Source organism: Physeter macrocephalus, chromosome 7 (assembly GCF_002837175.3).
Source record: "Physeter macrocephalus isolate SW-GA chromosome 7, ASM283717v5, whole genome shotgun sequence".
In the NCBI taxonomy this organism is placed as follows: domain Eukaryota; kingdom Metazoa; phylum Chordata; class Mammalia; order Artiodactyla; family Physeteridae; genus Physeter; species Physeter macrocephalus.
In genome coordinates, this window is record NC_041220.1 from 59,247,696 (window position 1) to 59,265,796 (window position 18,101).

Sequence of the window (18,101 nt, forward strand, 5' to 3'; positions counted from 1 at the left end):
CGCAACGGGAGAGGCCACAACAGTGAGAGGCCCACGTACCAAAAAAAAAGAAATAATAAGATAGCATTTGTAAAAATACAGATTCCAAAGATAAAAGGAAGCTAACAACAAAGCACAGTAGCAAAACACATACAGTTTTTCATTATACTGTCCAAATCCGAGAGTGCCTTACACAATCCCAAGATGGTTTACTGACGATACAAAACTAATATCTGACATATAAAAAGATCTTTCATGCAAATTAGCAAATTAGTATGCGTCCACAGAATCAGAGCCTAATTAGTCACTGTCATGGTAGAAACATTATCTATTATTCCAGCATTGCTACCACATTTTGTCTCATAGGTCTTACCATGATTATGATATGTCAGCAAGAGAAATTAATATTTGCCTCATTCTTACCTACCTATTTAGAATTAATCTGAGTACAACCACTCTAAAATGACAAACAGTGTTATCGAAAAAAGTGTCCAACACAAGCACTTTTGCAAAAACATGTGCAGATAAATAAACTTTGAGGAGAGACTATGCAAATGCAAAATCAGGAGCTGAGTAGCTCCCTGCTACCTGTCAGGTCTGCAACCCTCCTCCCCAGCCACCCTGAGAGAACAGAAGAGAACCTTCATGGATCAGCATACCCACCACAAAATCAGAGCTAAAGAACTGAGAAACCGAAAGTTTAATGCAGTTAGGAGGGTCACTCCAAAGGCACAACCAGAGAAGCCCAGAGAGTGTCAACTGAACAGATGATCACAACTCTTCATAAGAGAAAATACTTGATAGGATTTTACCAAAGACTCTTTAGAATGTTTTCAAAAGTGACATGCTTATTACAGAAATTAGAAGAGAATTAGTTTTCACTCTAAAGGTTAAGGCATAGCTAAAGATAGCAAAGCTAAAGATGCCAGCAGAGGGAATATGCAAGTTAAGAAGAGATCTTTTACAAATATGAAATGTTTAAGAGTATTAAAGATAAAACAAGCTATTTAGAAGGAAGTTAAAAAGACCAGCATAAAAGAAATAATAATTCGAATGGGCTAAGACTATGAACAACTTTTATAAATCTATTTTTTTTGTAAGAACAAAAACTGACACCAAATAATATGGACAAATATGAAGTAATGAAGACTTATAGAGACGGCTACTTATAAAAGGAGGTAAAAGGGTATTTGGAAAATGTAAACACTTATAAAATCAGCAGACCCAGATGGCATGCATACTAAGGTGTTAAGGGAACTAGCTAATGTACTTACTGAGCCACTTACAATTATTTTTGAAAAATCTTGGAGAACTGAGGAGAGATCAGAAAATTTAAAAACGGCAAATACCAATTTTCAAAATAGGGTAGGAAGTGAGCGCCTTGTAAATACTTTTTAAGTGATAATAATTCTCAGTAAAAATTTAGAATATTTTGAGAAAAGCATTTGAACTTCCAGGAGCCTAAGAAACGATGAGTAACACGCAGAGGGATGTTAAAAATAAAAATCATGCCAAATTTGAATCTATATGATCCTGAATCTCAATAGATGTTATATGCCAAATTATTTACTTTTTGGCTTAGATAATAAACATAATCATATAGACTGAAACTTCCTACAAATGGACTATGTTGGTAAGTGGGTATTTCTAATGAAGTATCACCAGGGAGAGTACTGAAGTCCATTTTAAATTAAAATATTTACTAATGATCTAGAAAAATGGAGGGAGTAGCACACTGGCAAAATACAGTTGGTTCTAAATTGAGAACTCTTTTGTTAACACTGGGCAAAACAGAAAAACACTACTAATATGGATTTGAAGCAATTAAAATATAGACTCCAAAAAAAAAATTGAAAAAAACACTAAATAAAAGCATTAAAGTGAAAGAATTTAAGATTTAATTTAATGAAAAGGTAAAGTAATAACTAAAGGTGATATAAGAAAACAGTGGATAACAGATTAATTCTTATTTCTTAATTCATCATTGCCCCAAACACACATGAGAGCTAAAAATCAATACATAAATAAAAGCATTATATTATGGGTCATTCTGATTAGACCATACACAAAATGGTGCTTAAAGTGCTGGTCTCCTAGTACTGTAAAGATGCAAACAGAGCAGAAGGAATTGCAAACAGAGAGACAGAAATGAGGGGTTATTCGTAAGGAAAATTAAATCAGTAAGACATGAATGGCTTCAACTAAAAAGATAAAGGTAGAATATGAACTTTCACAGAGGAATTACATGAACACTGGAGATCTGGGAAAACATATGGAAAATCTACACTGAAATGGCTATGTATGATGTGTGAGTGAACCATCAAATAGTACACAACAGACAATAGGAAGGAACAAAAGGAACAAGCTAGCATCCTAAGTTCTTAGCAATTCTGTGAAACTAGTCGGTTTTCAGTTATTACCCAAACATGTAGCTTACAAAGAAACCTTTGTAAAGAGCTAAAAAAAACTCAGAAAGGACAAATATCAGTTGCCTCTGTTCCAGAAGAGTGACATCATGTGGTTTATAAAGATTAAGTGAGTCAAACAATCCCTCTACAGACAAAATCAATAGAGAAGTTGAATTATATACACTTCAATGAATTCCTGGGCACATGGAAAATCAGATGAGTAAAATATTAACAGCCTCACTATGGCCCTTTCAGATGAGGTAGTATCAAGTATGAACAGCAGATCCTACTTTGGGAAGGTTCATGGGTGTCCTCAGTCGGGTCCGGACACTCTTCATTAATATACGCTGCTCTGTTGGTAGCAGATGATACTTCATAGCTTCAATGAGGTAATCTTTGCAAGCACTGCTGTTCTTCACCAGTGCTTCTTCCTCAACCCTCTGGAAGAAGAAATCAGACCCACCCCATGAGGGGATAGCTACTTCATGATAAGACTGACAAAGAAACAAGTAAAGTAGAGGAAAAAAGCAATAACTATCCTCCCTGGTTCAGTCTAAAAGTTACAGAGGAAAGTTTATAAATATCACTAAAAGAAAAGTAAATGATGCCCCCAAATGCTCAAGTATCTGGTCTGCAGAGCAAAATATTTATAAGTAATAAAGAAGAATTGCAATGAAAATTATATACTTTAATGTCAGCTACAGAATAATCTTTGGATAATATTATGTTCACCTATTTGTTATCTTTAAACATTAAGCCAAATAGTAAGAAAAATAAGAAAATTTAGATAATGAGTCCTTCAGGTGGGGGAGGAAATATTTATAAATTAAAGACATCTTTTTAAAACACAAACTAAATACCCAGAAAAGGAATTCAAAATACTTTACAACAATGTGCCTACACCACAAATAAAACTTGTCCTTGTTATCCCTGACGTCAAGTGCAGGACAGATTTTTTCTGTTCATTTCCTTAAAGGCAGAGTACCAATGATTACACAGATTACAACAAATAATGAGGCTTCAAGAAATTCTAAAATGATCAGATCTAATCTCCTAATAAAGAAATGTTTCATTAGATGGTTTCAATTATAAATTAAAATGTTGAAATATTCCTAGTAGAATGTTAATAATAAAACAATAAATTTAAAATTGTTCAGAGACTACTAAAGATCCATTTATTGCTATTTATTTCAAATAACCTGGTTTTCCTCAGTTTAGAAGTAAAGACAGAAACCAAATGCAAGCCACTGAAACTGTGAAGGAAAATTAAACAGTATTTGGGTCAAACGTCAAAATTCCATTTCTACAGAGCAGTCAGAGCAGGCTATCAAAAGGAAAGCAAAGGAGATGCAGAGCAGTGACACAGAGCCACAAATGCATTTATTTACATGTACTTAATTCACCACAAATACTGCCTCCATAAGTTCCAGTACTTGCTTACTCAAATCAGAAATAGGGAAGAAGCAAACCTGTAAGACTGGGAACTGCCCCAAGAGTTAGCAGCTGCCAAGGACAGCAAGTGCGTTTACTGCCCTCTGCCTAGTTACCACTGTGTAACAGGAATCTACATGCTGTCAGCCCAATGACATGGAGTAGGTGTACTCATGTGTTTTGCAAATGCTTTTACCTGAACTAAATATTCCCGAGGAAGTAAAGGTAACCGTACATGTTCCATCAGCCGAGCCATAAATTCTTGCCTTACATCCTTGTCATGATTCACCCAAGCTATTACTGCTTCAAATACCTTGCCGAAAATAAGGGGGAAAGAAAAATAAGTAATGAGTTATGTACCAAGGCATCTGAATAAAATACAATATTACATTTTATATACAACTCTTGCTAAGACATCCAAGTTTAATCCATGGCTCAAGTTTTTCAAATCCTGACTTATGATGCACTTGAAAAGTACATCCACTCCATTTATTTCTTTGCTTTATATTTTTTTCATTTGGTACTTAGTATGTACTTAATTTAAGAGGTACCCTCAGGAACTTTTAGATAATAACAGTATTGTTAATTGTTAGTCACATTAGGTCTCTAGAACTTTTTCATCTTATAACTAGAAGTTTGTACCCTTTGACCAACATCTCCCAGATTCCCCTACTCCCAGCCCCTGGTAACCACCACTCAACTCTCTTTCTATGAGTTTGACTTCTGAGTCTGCATATAAGTGAGATGATACAGTATTTGTCCTTCTCTGACTTATTTCACTTAGCATAATGCCCTCAAGGTCCATCCATGTTGTCACAAAAGGCAGGATTTCCTTCTTTTTATGGCTGAGTAATATTCCATTGTGTGTATACAGCACCTCTCTATCCATTCATTCAGCTTGTTTCCACATCTTGGTTATTGTGAAAAATGCTGCAGCCAACACAGCAATACAGATATCTCTTCAAGATTCTGTTTTTATTTCCTTTGGATATATACTCAGAAGTGGGACTGCTGGATCATATGGTAGATCTACTTTTAATTTAGTAGGTACTTTAATAAGTACTTAAGTACTTTTACATATTTAGTGAGTACTTTTTGCTGGGTATTTACTACACATTTCATCAAGTACATTATCTAATCTTCTTAAACTTGAGTGGTAGCGGTGATAATTTGATATATGATCTAATTCATTGTTGACAACCTTTCCAAATTGAATTTGGTTCTACTTACTTAGATTTAAATCTAAAGTCCCTTTTGAATAAAGCACCCAAAATAATAAAGCAAAGTGATGTCTGGAATGAAAATCATGTACTCTTAGCAACAACTCATTTTTTGGCTTTTTCTTTGGGTTTACAAACAAATGCTGGACCATATACTTCTAAATCAAGGATCTGCAGAATAGATTAACTCTCTTTTGTCACAACAGTAGAATGTATTAAAATATAATATTTTATATTAAAAATAATCAAAATAATAAGGGTATTACAACATATACATATGAGAAAGCTAATAAGCTATTATGAAGACAGTATTTGACTACATAATTTCCTTCCAGACTGATGAATATACAAGCCAGTAATCTTTAAAGGGTTGTAGAAAATGTTTGATGATATGTAAATGAATAACTGGGAAGCAAAAAATAGGTTATTTTGATGCAGGTATAGAGCAAGAAGCTAAAAATAATCTACATTATAATTAATGAGCCTGTTTAATTCATTCAGTCACCAAGTACCTCTATGTACCAGATGCTAGAAGATAAAGAGAGCCCTGTCAATTCTATCTGCTAACTATTTCTCAGCTCTGTCTTCTCTTCTCCACCCCTCTTTCTACCACCCTATACCAGATCCTATTGCTTATTGGTAATGTCAACATCCTCCTATATGACCCTCACCCCACTTTTGGTCCATTCTGCACACCACCACTTTGGAGCTAGTCTCCAAAAATGGTCCCTAATAAACCACTTAAATTCTCTGGTATCCACACCTTATGTAGTAACCTCCCACAGGAATCTAAGCTGGCCCTGTGTAACCAACAGAAGGTTGTGGAGGCAGTGCTGTGGGGCTTCTGAAGCTGGGTCATAAGATGCCTCTGGTCTCTTGAAATGCTCATTTGGGGGAAGCCAGGTGTCATGTAAAAAATCTGATTACTGGAGATGAGATGCTATGAGACCCAAGCCAGTCATAGAGAGGAAGGGGGGTGGGGAGGGTGAGCTACCAACCAATACCTGGCCCAGGAGCCAGAGAAGCGAGTGAAGGAACCATCCTGGGTGTTCCAGAAACATAAGATGCCATGTGCAGAGGGACTGAAGCCTTGGGTATGTGGCTCCAGTAGAATAATGCCACCCGTCAAGCCAACCCAGCTGAAGCCCCAGGCACTGCAGAGCAGAGACAAGCTGTCCCTATGTGCCCTGCATGAATTCTGCCCATAGACTGTGAGCATAATGACATGGTTGTTTTATGTCACTACATTTTGGGGTGGTTGTTATGCAGCAGCAGCAAACCAGAACAGCCTCCGTGACATTTCTACAGTGAAGGCATTATCATAGCACTCTTCTACTGATTAGAACCCTTCAAACGCTCTTCATCACCAGGATAAAGTCAATTAAAAAAAAAATTTTTATTTATTTTTGGCTGTGTTGGGTCTTCGTTGCTGTGCGCGGGCTTTCTCTAGCTGTGGTGAGTGGGGGCTACTCTTCATTGTGGTGCATGGGTTTCTTGTTGTGGCTTCTCTTGTTCTGGAGCATGGGCTCTAGGCGCGCGGGCTTCAGTAGTTGTGGCACACGGGCTCAGTAGTTGTGTCATGCGGGGTCTAGAAAGCAGGCTTAGTAGTCGTGGTGCACGGGCTTAGCTGCTCTGCTGCATGTGGGATCTTCCCGGACCAGGGCTTGAATCCGTGTCCCCTGCATTGGCAGGCAGATTCCTATTCACGGTGCCACCAGGGAAGTCCAAGTCAATTTTCTTTAACATGGCTGAGAAGGTATTTTATGTCATCTTCCCACCTTATCTCCTACCACTGTGCCAAACATACTGTAAACTCTAATTGTACTGAACTAAAAGAATGCAATCATTCTTTCACACCTCTTTACACTTACATATTCTGTTCCCTCTACCTGGGCTGTCCTTCTCCTTCCCACCCATCCCTGTTTCCCTGGCAAACTCATACGCACTTTTAAAAACTTGGATCATACATCTGAGCCACACTGAACTCCAATCTGTATCCAAGGAATGATTAAAGGCTCCTTCTGGACCCTCTACAGCATTCTGTGATCATTTATTACCCCACTGGTTGTCCCTCTAGTCATGAGTAAAGGATTTTATTTTGTCAATCTTCTTGTATGTAGGACTCCATGGCAGTGTCTGGTACACAGTAGGCACTCAACACACATCTATTAAACATGAATAGTAGTGTCTTCCTCTCCTCTGTATTTCTGGGGTGTTAAGATTATACATTTCACAACCACTTTCACGTATTTTTTTATTTGGTAAGTATTATAAGAAATGTGTCTTTTTGCCCCCAAGCAGTATGAATATCCTTGAGCAAAAGAACAACAAAGTTTATACAACAAATCACACAAAGCAAAAACTCAAGTTTCACTTCCTGCAAACACTGCAGGTTCATAAGCTTTTGCCCCCTGATTCCCACAAGCTACAAAACCTACCCAAAGAATAAAACCCACTGAGAAGCTTCTCCCTCCACCGATACAAAAGGTGCAAGTGGCTGAAAAAGGCAACCCCAACTTCGGAGAGACAGGCTACAACCAGACGAAGCAGCTGCACAGGACTCTGGAAGTGGGGGGAAGGGCACATGGGGAGGGTGGGGTGTAAGCTGCAGGGGCCAGTCTGAAGGAAGAGGTCAGTCTGGAACTAACTAAACTTTGCCACCTGGGTGAGTGACTTCATCCAACTCACATGACGGTGAAATTACTTTGGTTTGAGAATGTTGTTTATTTATTTATAAAGTGGCTTCTTTCTATCTATCTATCTATTTATCTATTTATTTATTTATTTTTGGCTGTGTTGGGTCTTCGTTGTTGCACGCGGCCTTTCTCTAGTTGTGTTGAGCGGGGGCTACTCTTTGTTGTGGTGCACGGGCTTCTCATTGTGGTGGCTTCTCTTGTTGAGGAGCGCGGGCTCTAGGGCGCGCAGGCTTCAGTAGCTGCGGCACACGGGCTCAGTAGTTTTGGCTCATGGGCTCTTGAGCGCAGGCTCAGTAGTTGTGGCGCACGGGCTAGTTGCTCCGCGGCATGTGGGATCTTCCTGGACCAGGGCTTGAACCCATGTCCCCTGCATTGGCAGGCGGATTCTTAACCACTGCGCCACCAGGGAAGTCTGAGAATATTATATTTAGATCACAATTTTTCCAGGTATCTAGCTGTGAGAAGAAACCCAGTTCCCCAAAGGCCCTTTGTTTCAGATAGTTCAGTGTATGCAAGCTCTTGCTGTGGGGTCAAGCACAAAACTCTGGTGTCTAACCATTTAGGGAAGCACCTAAGGAGTGAGAACACAGTTATTTACACAACCAACAAGTCAACTAGCGGAGTTTCTCAACTTCCAGATCAAAGATCACTGGCTGTCACTACACATACAGGATCACAAAGTTACAAAACAAAGCAAAAGAAAGGAAAAATACTATATCACTCTACACTGGGAAAAGAAAAATACATTTACCTTCTCTTCTGAAGAAATGGTAAGTTTGTCACTCGATATTAAGCTGCACACTTGTTCAATGCCGAGGTTGAGAAATTCTTCACTAAGTACGACATCTGCAAAATGTTGCTCTGTTTGGAGGTTACAAAGAAAACCCATTAACGCCACATTCTATTACCATAGTTTCAAACTGCTTAAAAAAGAAGAGGTTTTTCCTAATCTAACCTATGAAGGAGGAAACCAAGTGTACTTCCTTAAGGCAAGAACTAAAAAGACAAACCCAAACAAACTCTCCTGGGGAAGTGGTCTGTATTTGAGTGACAAAGTGGAAGCACAGGCAGGAAGGTAACTTACTGTACACTCGGCTGAATCACTTCTGTTTTATAAGGTGTTTTAGAGTGAAACATCTATCTATTCCTTATCTGGTAATAAGACTATCAGTGTTGAAATTTGTAAAACCTTTTGATTACATAAATCAGATAAAGTACATGGTCACACACTTAAATGTATTATGTAAAACATTAGAGGGCTTTAGGACATAACGGGGGTAAGGAGGGGAAGCTGCTTTAATTGAAAACTAAAGACTAAACAAGGAAATCTTAAATGCTGGTCAGTCTGAATAGATAACTCTGAATTCTATGTAAGCAATTTACTTGGGGATCAAGTTACACTATTTTATACCCTCAATTCCTTTCCAGAGACCAGTGAAATTAGTAATTCTTAAAACTGAAAAGAAACACGTGCTTTGATTTCACAAATATACCCACTCCTCCAAAGGGGGGGAGGGGGTACTATTAGTGTAATCAATGACTTAAAAACTTAAAAAAAAAACCAACTAATCATTTACAAAGTATACTTTCCTCCAAATCTAGCTCTCATTTTAAAGCGTGAGCTCACAAGGAAATATGGTGGTCAAATCCCAGCTCTGCCACGTGCTAGTTTGTAAAACCTTGGGAAAGTTTTTAACCCTTGGTTTCCTCATCTATAAAATAGGGATAATAAAAAAACCTTACATAACAAGATTGCTGTGAGGATTAAATAAATTAATGGCTTGTAAGCATCTAGAACTGTGTGTGGTAAAGGGTAAAGACTCAATAATTTAGCTCTTATTGTATTGTGATCCCTATATTCTAAAGTAAAAATCTGCTAGGAATTCTAGGTATTTTCTAGGTCTTTACAATTAACCATATTCTAATAGTAATTTTTTTCAACGCCTTTTTTTTCTAAGGTGAAATAAAAGATTCATTTCAAATATATGTTTCAACATACCATAAAAAGTGTTAGTTGGCTTCCCTTGCTGAGAACACAGAACAAAGCAATGCCCCCAAGACTGGAGAGATCAACAGGAGAACACAGGGAGCTGCAGCTGATTGAAACAGAGACTCACAAGTGGAAACCGCATGCGAATCACTGCCAGGGTAGGAAAATCTCAGTGTGGACAACTCTGAGAGTTAAAAACTCCAGGGGGACCCAGTCATAGGGGGATCCCCACAATATTGTAAGATTTCCTCCAGGAGCTCGACCAGGTTTCCACAGTAAATATGAGAGAAGAATCCCCTCTGGCTTCTGGTAGGGGGAGGAGAAATTAATTTCAACAATTTGAAATATCCAAAGCAGTCTGTTCTTAATAAGGCCTGCCCTCAGGAGAAACTAGTTAACCAGAGCCTAACTGACCCAAGGAAGGGAAACACCCAACTCCAGCCCACTCCAGCCATCCGGTCCCACCTAGGGAGGGAGAAAGAAACCCGAGAAACATTTGTCAAGTTCACAGTCCAGAGCCATAGGTTCACTAACAAACTGAGACCTAATCATAGGAATACAGAAGGCTTCCCTCCCCACATCTCACTGCCACATCTCTAAAGGCCTGTTTACAGCAGTTCCTTTCACTGGGTACATCATGTCTGGCTACCAAGGAAAAAATTACAAGGCATTCCAAACGGCAAAAAACACAACTTGAAGAGACAGAGCAAGCATCCAAACCACACATGGCAGGGATGCTGGATTTATCAAACTGGGAATTTAAAACAACTATGATAAATATGCTCAGAGCTCTAATGGATAAAGCAGACAGCATGCAGGAACAGATGGGCAATGTAAACAGAGATATGGAAAATTCTAAGAAAAAAGTAAAAAGAAATGCTAGAGATCAAAAACACAGTAAGAAAAATGAAGAATGTCTTTGATGGGCTGATTAGTAGACTGGACACGGCTAAGGAAGCAACCTCTGAGTTTGAGGAAAATGGTGGATACATGTCATTATACATTGTCAAAACCCACAGAATATACAACACAAGCAGTGAACCATATATACTATGGTCTTCAGTTAATAATAATGTATCAATATTGGCTAATAATCTGTAACAAATGTATCACACTAATGCAATATGTTAATAATAGCAGAAACTGTAGGAAGAGGGAGGACACAGGAAGAACTCTGCACCACCCACTCAATTTGTCTATAAAACTACAACTGCTCTAACAAATATTATTAGTTAAAAAAGAATGCACTGATAAAGAACAACATAAATGATTAATTTGTAACTGAATTTGTAATTAATCAAAAGTCAATGAAAAAAACTAAAATTAGTATTTTATAAATACAAACTAAAGATTAAACTTACATTTTTAAGAGATATCTAGTCCTTATAACATATTACTTCATAATAGTACTTCAAAACCTAGTGTGAAATTTTTAATAGGATTATAGATTTTAATAAACCATAATGATTAATTACAAAGGTCCTTTCTACATCTGAAATATGATCCTAATAGTTCCTGACCTCACAAGTTTGCACAAAAAAATTATTTCACAAGTTTTTATACATAAAGAAATAAGGAAAAACTTTTTTTCAGTGGTTGGATTTGCTTTTTAAAGAATGAACATAAGAAAAGCATACAGAGATTCTTTGTATTTAAAGTTCCCAAATATTGAGGAATTCATTTTAGTGAAAATTTGACAAATAGCATATGAACTTAAAAATGTTTATGGCAGCAAACTGGAAATTCAAAGATAAATACACAATAGCTACTGAACAAAAGACAAGTGAATATAAACCTCTTTTTCCTAGTCATAAAATATTTTCACTTCCAAACATAGGTCTGTAATGATTTTGCACCAAGCTTCTTTTACAATTTTAAAATCTGAATCAAAAAAAGAGATTACTGGCCTCCCTATACTTTTCATGGGGGAAAAAAATCTCTAGTGGTAACAAACACAACAGAGAGAACATAACTTTTCTATATCATGACTGTAAAAGTTACCCTAGACTCTGCCTCATTAATCAGAAAAATGGACTTACTAAAAAGAAACCTGGTGACTTTTTAAAAATAATCAATTACTTAAATTTAGAAGTAAGGGCATTAGTAAACTTTATCCAAAGTCAAGTTTGGGTTCTAAATTCATTGTGTACTCTTTACTAGTGATCAAAGGAGGTTAAGAGGGCAGGAAAAGTAGTCAACTACTACAACTGTACTGTCGACATTCCCATATCCAGGGCTGTGAAACTCAACTGTATTCATCCTACATCATTTTATACAGGGGACCTGAGTATAGACAGATGTTGGTATCAGCGGGTCTCCTGGAACCAGTCCCCCAAGGATATACAGGTATGATGGTATTGCGAAAACCATAACATAGCTGTTTTTCAAACAAATGAACCTGAGGACCCTTACCAATTACAAAAAAAACTAGTCTAAATGAAATGTGGAGAAAGATAAAATGTTCAAGGGAACTTTCATCGTAGAAAGTCATATACATATTTTTTAATAGTTCCAACCCTCACATACGTTCTACTTTCTACCTGAACAACCTCTCCTCCTCAGTAAAATCTTTCGGTATTGGTATCTAATGTTTACCCCTTCACATTAAGCTTTCTTTGGAAAGGTTTTGGCAATTATGTGGAGCATCACTAAATATGGAGGCCAGTATCTGGCAACATCAGGAGTAAATTAGTTTACTGTAAGGCCTGCCTTTTCTCTATTTATATGAACAGTATGAATCTTCAAATGTTCTGCTGTATTAGCTGACAGGCAATTTGGCAGGACTCTTGTTGGTTAATACACCCCAGGCACCCAGACACACCAGATGACTGGCTCAGTCATCTGAGCCACTCATGGGGCATAAGTGATATTTTAAATGTCTTTGGTTACACAGGTTTGTCCTGTGAATAATATTCTTAATTTAATGTCACCTAACTTGAGCATTTACTGATCTTTCCCACTAAACCTGAAGATTCCACCTACCTACCTACCTACAACAATTCACATAATTCATATGGCCTGACTTCATCCCACACACCAGCAGAACTCACGGTTATCCTAGGGCCACTATCCCTGGCCCAACCCTCTCTGTTTCCAGAACAGCTTACGCTTGACACTGCCAATTGTCTGTTATTTTATATGTTCTGAAGCCTTGGTCTCCAGATCCAATTGTTTCTTATCAGTCCATGCTTGCTCTGCATGATCCTACCAACCTTAAAACTTCAACCAATTCACTCAGTATCAAACTAAAAACATTAAAAGTAGCATCCACTCTTTTTGATGTGATGGTAAATAGGATTATTTCCTTAATCTCTCTTTCTGATACTTTGTTGTCAGTGTATAGAAATGCAACAGATTTCTGTATATTAATTTTGTATCCTGATACTTTACCAAATTCATTACTGAGCTCTAGTAGTTCTCGGGTAGCCTTTAGGACTTTCTATGTACAGTATCATGTCATCTGCAGACAGTGACAGTTTTGGGACTTCCCTGGTGGCACAGTGGTTAAGAATCCGCCTGCCAATGCAGGGGACACGGGTTCGATCCCTGGTCTGGGAAGATCCCACATGCCGTGGAGCAACTAATCCTGTGCAACACAACTACTGAGCCCGTGCTCTAGAACCCGCGAGTCACAACTACTGAGCCTGTGTGCCACAGCTACTGAAGCCCATGTGCCTAGAGCCCGTGCTCTGCAACGAGAAGCCACCGCAATGAGACGCCCATACACCACAACCAAGAGTAGCCCCCACTTGCTGTAACTAGAGAAAACCTGAGCGCAGCAACCAAGACCCAACGCAGCCAAAAAAAAACCTCAAACAGTGACAGTTACTTCCTTTCCAGTTTGGGTTCCTTTTATTTCTTTTTCTTCTCTGATTGCTGTGGCTAAGACTTCCAAAACTATGTTGAATAAAAGTGGCAAGAAGGACATCCTTGTCTTGTTCCTGATCTCAGACGGAATGCTTTCAGCTTTTCACCGTTGAGTATGATGTTAGCTGTGGGTTTGTCATACTTGGCCTTTATTATGTTGAGCTATGTTCGTTCACTCTATGTCCACTTTCTGGAGAGTTTTTACCACAAATGGATACTGAATTTTATCAAAATCTTTTTTGGCATCTACTGAGATGATCATATGGTTTTTATTCTTCAATTTGTTAATGTGGTGTATCACACTGACTGATTTGTGGATACTGAAAAATCCTTGCATCCCTGAGACAAATCCCTTTTGATCATGGTGTATGATCCTTTAATGTATTGTTGGATTCAACTGGCTAGTATTTTGTTGAGGATTTTTGTATCTGTGTTCACCAGTGATATTGGTCTGTAATTTTCTTTTTTTGTGATATCTTTGTCTGGTTTTGGTTTCAGGGTGATGGTACCCTCACAGGACGACTTTGGAAGTGTTCTTTCCTCTGCAATTTTTGGAATAGTTTGAGAAGGATAGGTATTAACTCTTCTCTAAATGTTTCATAGAATTCACCTATAAAGCCATCTGGTTCTGGACTTCTGTTTTCTGGGAGTTTTTAAATTACTTATTCAATTTCATTACTTGGTCTGTTCAAATCTTCTGTTTCTTCCTGGTTCAGTCTTGGGAGCTTCTCTCCATTTCTCATTGAATTTTAACTTTTCCACCTTTGGAAGGGATAGGAAGAGACAATAGGTTTGGCTACTCTGCTGGTCCAGATTGCCAGCAGCAATACCATCTAACAAATGCTTCCCCTTCAGCCCACTCCCATTTACACAGGGTATCATTCCATAGGTACAGAACTAGTGGTCTATCTCAACCACTAGGTAATACAGCTGTATTCACTGTCAACCCCAAGTTTGCCAGATGGGGTGAACGCACAATCTATCACATTAGGCCTTTAGGAATCCTGACGTAAAAGTTTAAAAGTACAGTTAAGGTTTCTTGCTTAGGAATCACCCCTGCTTCTGGCCCCTGCAACTGCAGCCCTGGTCCTGGAACCACTGAATCAGGTAGGAATAAAAGGAAGTTGAGGTGTTGTGGGGGAAATTGTATGGTCATACCAGCATCTTCTCCCACCTCCTCTTCCCCAGATTCTTCTGAAAAGTGAAGGAATCTATCTGTTGAAGACCCTCCCTTGGTCACACCCACATGGGGTGTCCTTACCCCATGTTAAGTGCGAGCACACGCTTGTGAAGACGTGTAAGCCAGCCCTTCATGCCTTTACCTCCCCCAGTTTTAGACAACAAATGTTTCAGTTGCCTGTTCTAAGTCTCTATCAAAGTACTACTCCTAGGATATCTCTCCTAGGATACCTCTTTGCTCATTGTTGGACATTATGGATTACTACTGTGGACTGAATTGTGTTCCCCCAAAATTTACATTTTGAAGACTGAACCCTTAATGTGGTTGTATTTGGAGATAGATCCTTCAAGGAGGTAATTAAATTTAAATGAGGTCATAAGAGAGCCCTAATCCAACAGGACTGGTGTCCTTATAAAAAGACACCAGTGGTGTGCATGCACAGAGAAAATGCCATGTGTGGACACAGTGAGAAGGTGGTCATCTATAAGCTGGGAAGAGAGGTCTCACCAGAAACCAACCTTACTGGCAGCTTGATCTTGGACTCCCAGTCTCCAGAAGTATGAGGAGGTAAATTTCTGCTGTTTAAGTCACCCAGTCTGTGGTATTTTGTTATGGCAGGAAAATTTGGAAATTGCAAAGCACTACAGAATTTAAAGAATCTTTCATTCAATTAAAAAAAGTTTTTAATATCTACAAAAAAAAGTAGCATCCAAACCTATTACATTATTTTCAAAAGCATGTAACATTTCTCTTCTCTTCTTTGTAACCCTTGTGCTATAAGAAAAAAAAATATTTTAGTGAAAAACACTTTGGTGATTTAAGCTTCTGGCAAGTACTACTGGAAACTGAGAACAGAGGAGGAATTAATTATTACTCAGTTAATGAGATAGCTTTAATGAATGGCCAAGAGAACACATATAGCACATCTAAATAATATACTAATAAACTCTTCTCTAAGTGACATTAGAGTGTAGTTTAATCTGCTACCTTCACAATGGTCATTCTCAAACCTTATGCTGAAGATGACAGTTCCACTGTTGCCATCAAACCATCCTGCTTTTTGATTGTGGGCTAGAAATGGAACAATTGTGAGAAATACAGAGTAGTATTACCACATGGACAGGATCCACTATCAAGAGGAACCACTGCACATCTGTGCACGTGCACAGACATGTGCATACTGAAATGGGTCTTTTAGCTACCACCGCCATTCAGTTTTATGCCTCAGAATGCTTTGGGGTAAGGAGAATGGGAAGTGGTTTGTTTTACAGTACCTATAACCAATTCTCTTGAACTAAAATAAAGCAAGTCTTGTCATTTGAATGGGAAAAAGTATAATTCTGTATCTGTTGGAGGAAAAAAAAACCTGTTGTCAAACTTGTAAGGGCAAAAGGAGCTTTACAAAGTTGTTATGGGAACATATAAAATTCAAACCACATTTATAAAGGGAATCGCTAGGCCATCTTAGAAGGAAGAGCTTTGGGTGTGATGAGACTCCAAATTTTAGTCAATTAATGCAAGACACTTACAATACGGCAAGCCATTTCCCCAATACATATTAAAAAAAATAGTGTGGGCTCCTAACAATACCTTTAATGAATTGGTAAAATCTTGCATGTGTTTCTAAAACATTAAATAAAATAACATGAACCTGTAATGACTGACAGTGGCAGTTCTCAATTTTACGATTCCTATATGCATATTCAAATTTCTAGGCACCAAAAGCAACTGAAAACATGTTTAGATAGAAATTTGTTCACAGGAACTCTGTAGGAGGAAAGGCAAGAAGGTTAGTGCTACCTGTCATTTTATGTGTTCTTTATACAAATCATTATTTGTCTCTCTGCTGCTTAGTTCCTGTTGTTAAATGCTCTAATATTACCACTACTGCTAATAAAAATGATATATGAACATTTCTTCCCTGGCTTCAAGCTACAAAACCATGAAGATCAAAATTAAAAACAAACAAAAAAACCCAAAACATATCCCTACTATGAAACTGTGTACTATTTCATACTGCCGGTAGGAGTATAAATTAGTACAAGCTCTACAGACATCAATATTGAAATCTCAGCCTACAAATACACTTGACCAGTTATGAAATAACACATTCCAAGTTATTCACTGCAGCATTGTTTTTAATAACTGCAAAAGAGTTAATTGGTTGGCATTGATTAAAAACGGTACAATTACACAATATTCTGCATCTATAAAATATTCTGCATCTATAAAAAAACAATAAGAAAGCTCATGCTATGAAAAGAGTTTCAGGAAATGTTGCCAGTTTGAGGGGAAAAAAGGTACTACCGAAGGAGTACACAGCATATTAGCTACCTTTTGTGTAAAGAAAGGGGAGGATAACACTATAGATTCATGTACACTGGAAAACTATAAAAGAAACTAATAAAAACACTTCCCTATAGAGGAGGGCATACCTAAGGAGGAAGGAAGTAGGAAAGATGTGGAAACAAATTTTTTCAGTGGATAGCTTGGTACATTTTATTGTTATATGAACCATGTGAATAGATTACCTAGCCTCCCTCACCCCCACAAAACAAAAAAACCCCCAAAACTAATACTAGTAACTACATTTGTCGGGGGGCAAGGGGGAATGACGGACAAGGGTGAAAGGGAGACTTCTTCAATATACACCTTTCAATACCCTTGTGTATATAGTCAAATGATCTTTGATAAGGATGCCAAGACCACTGAAAAAGGAAAGAACAGTCTCTTCAAAAAACAGTGTTGGGAAAACTGGATACCCACCTGCAAAAGAATGAGGGTGGGCTCTGATCTTATACCATACACAAAAATTAATTCAAAACGGATTAAAGACCTAAACCTAAAACTCCAAACTATAAAACTCTAAAAGAAAACACAGGGGAAAAACTTCATGATGTTTGATTTGGCAAAAAAAAAGCACAGGCAACCAAAACAAAAATAGATAAATGGGACTACATCAAACTTAAAAACTTTGTGCATCAAAGGACACAATCAACAGAATGCAAAAGCAGCCTATGGAAACTGGAGAAAAATATTTACAGATCATATACCTGATTAGGTGTTACTATCAAGAATATAAAAATAACTCCTACACCTAATAAATAGAAAAAAAATAAACAATCCGTTTAACAAATGGGCAGAGAATCTGCATAGACATTTTTCCAAAGACATACAAATAGCCAAAAAAGCATATGAAAAGATGCTCAACATCACTTATCAACAGAAAATGCAAATCAAAACCACAATGAGACATCACCTGACAACTATCAGAATGGCTCATCAAAAAGACAAGAGACAAGTATTGGTGAGGATGTGGAGAAAGGGAAC

General features: G+C 37.8%; 1 protein-coding gene across 5 annotated transcripts in view; it reads right to left on the reverse strand.

The window, feature by feature from the left end:
- Window positions 1-18,101, reverse strand: part of KLHL2 (kelch like family member 2) — a 132,629-nt gene that overhangs the window by 20,122 nt on the left and 94,406 nt on the right. For all 5 annotated transcript variants that reach the window (XM_024116869.3, XM_055086009.1, XM_028491872.2 and 2 more), the window contains 3 exons: window positions 8,486-8,595; window positions 4,015-4,131; window positions 2,678-2,827 (listed from right to left, as the gene is read on the reverse strand). In XM_024116869.3, coding sequence (XP_023972637.1) covers window positions 2,678-2,827; window positions 4,015-4,131; window positions 8,486-8,595 — 377 coding nt within the window. The remainder of the gene's footprint in view (window positions 1-2,677; window positions 2,828-4,014; window positions 4,132-8,485; window positions 8,596-18,101) is intronic.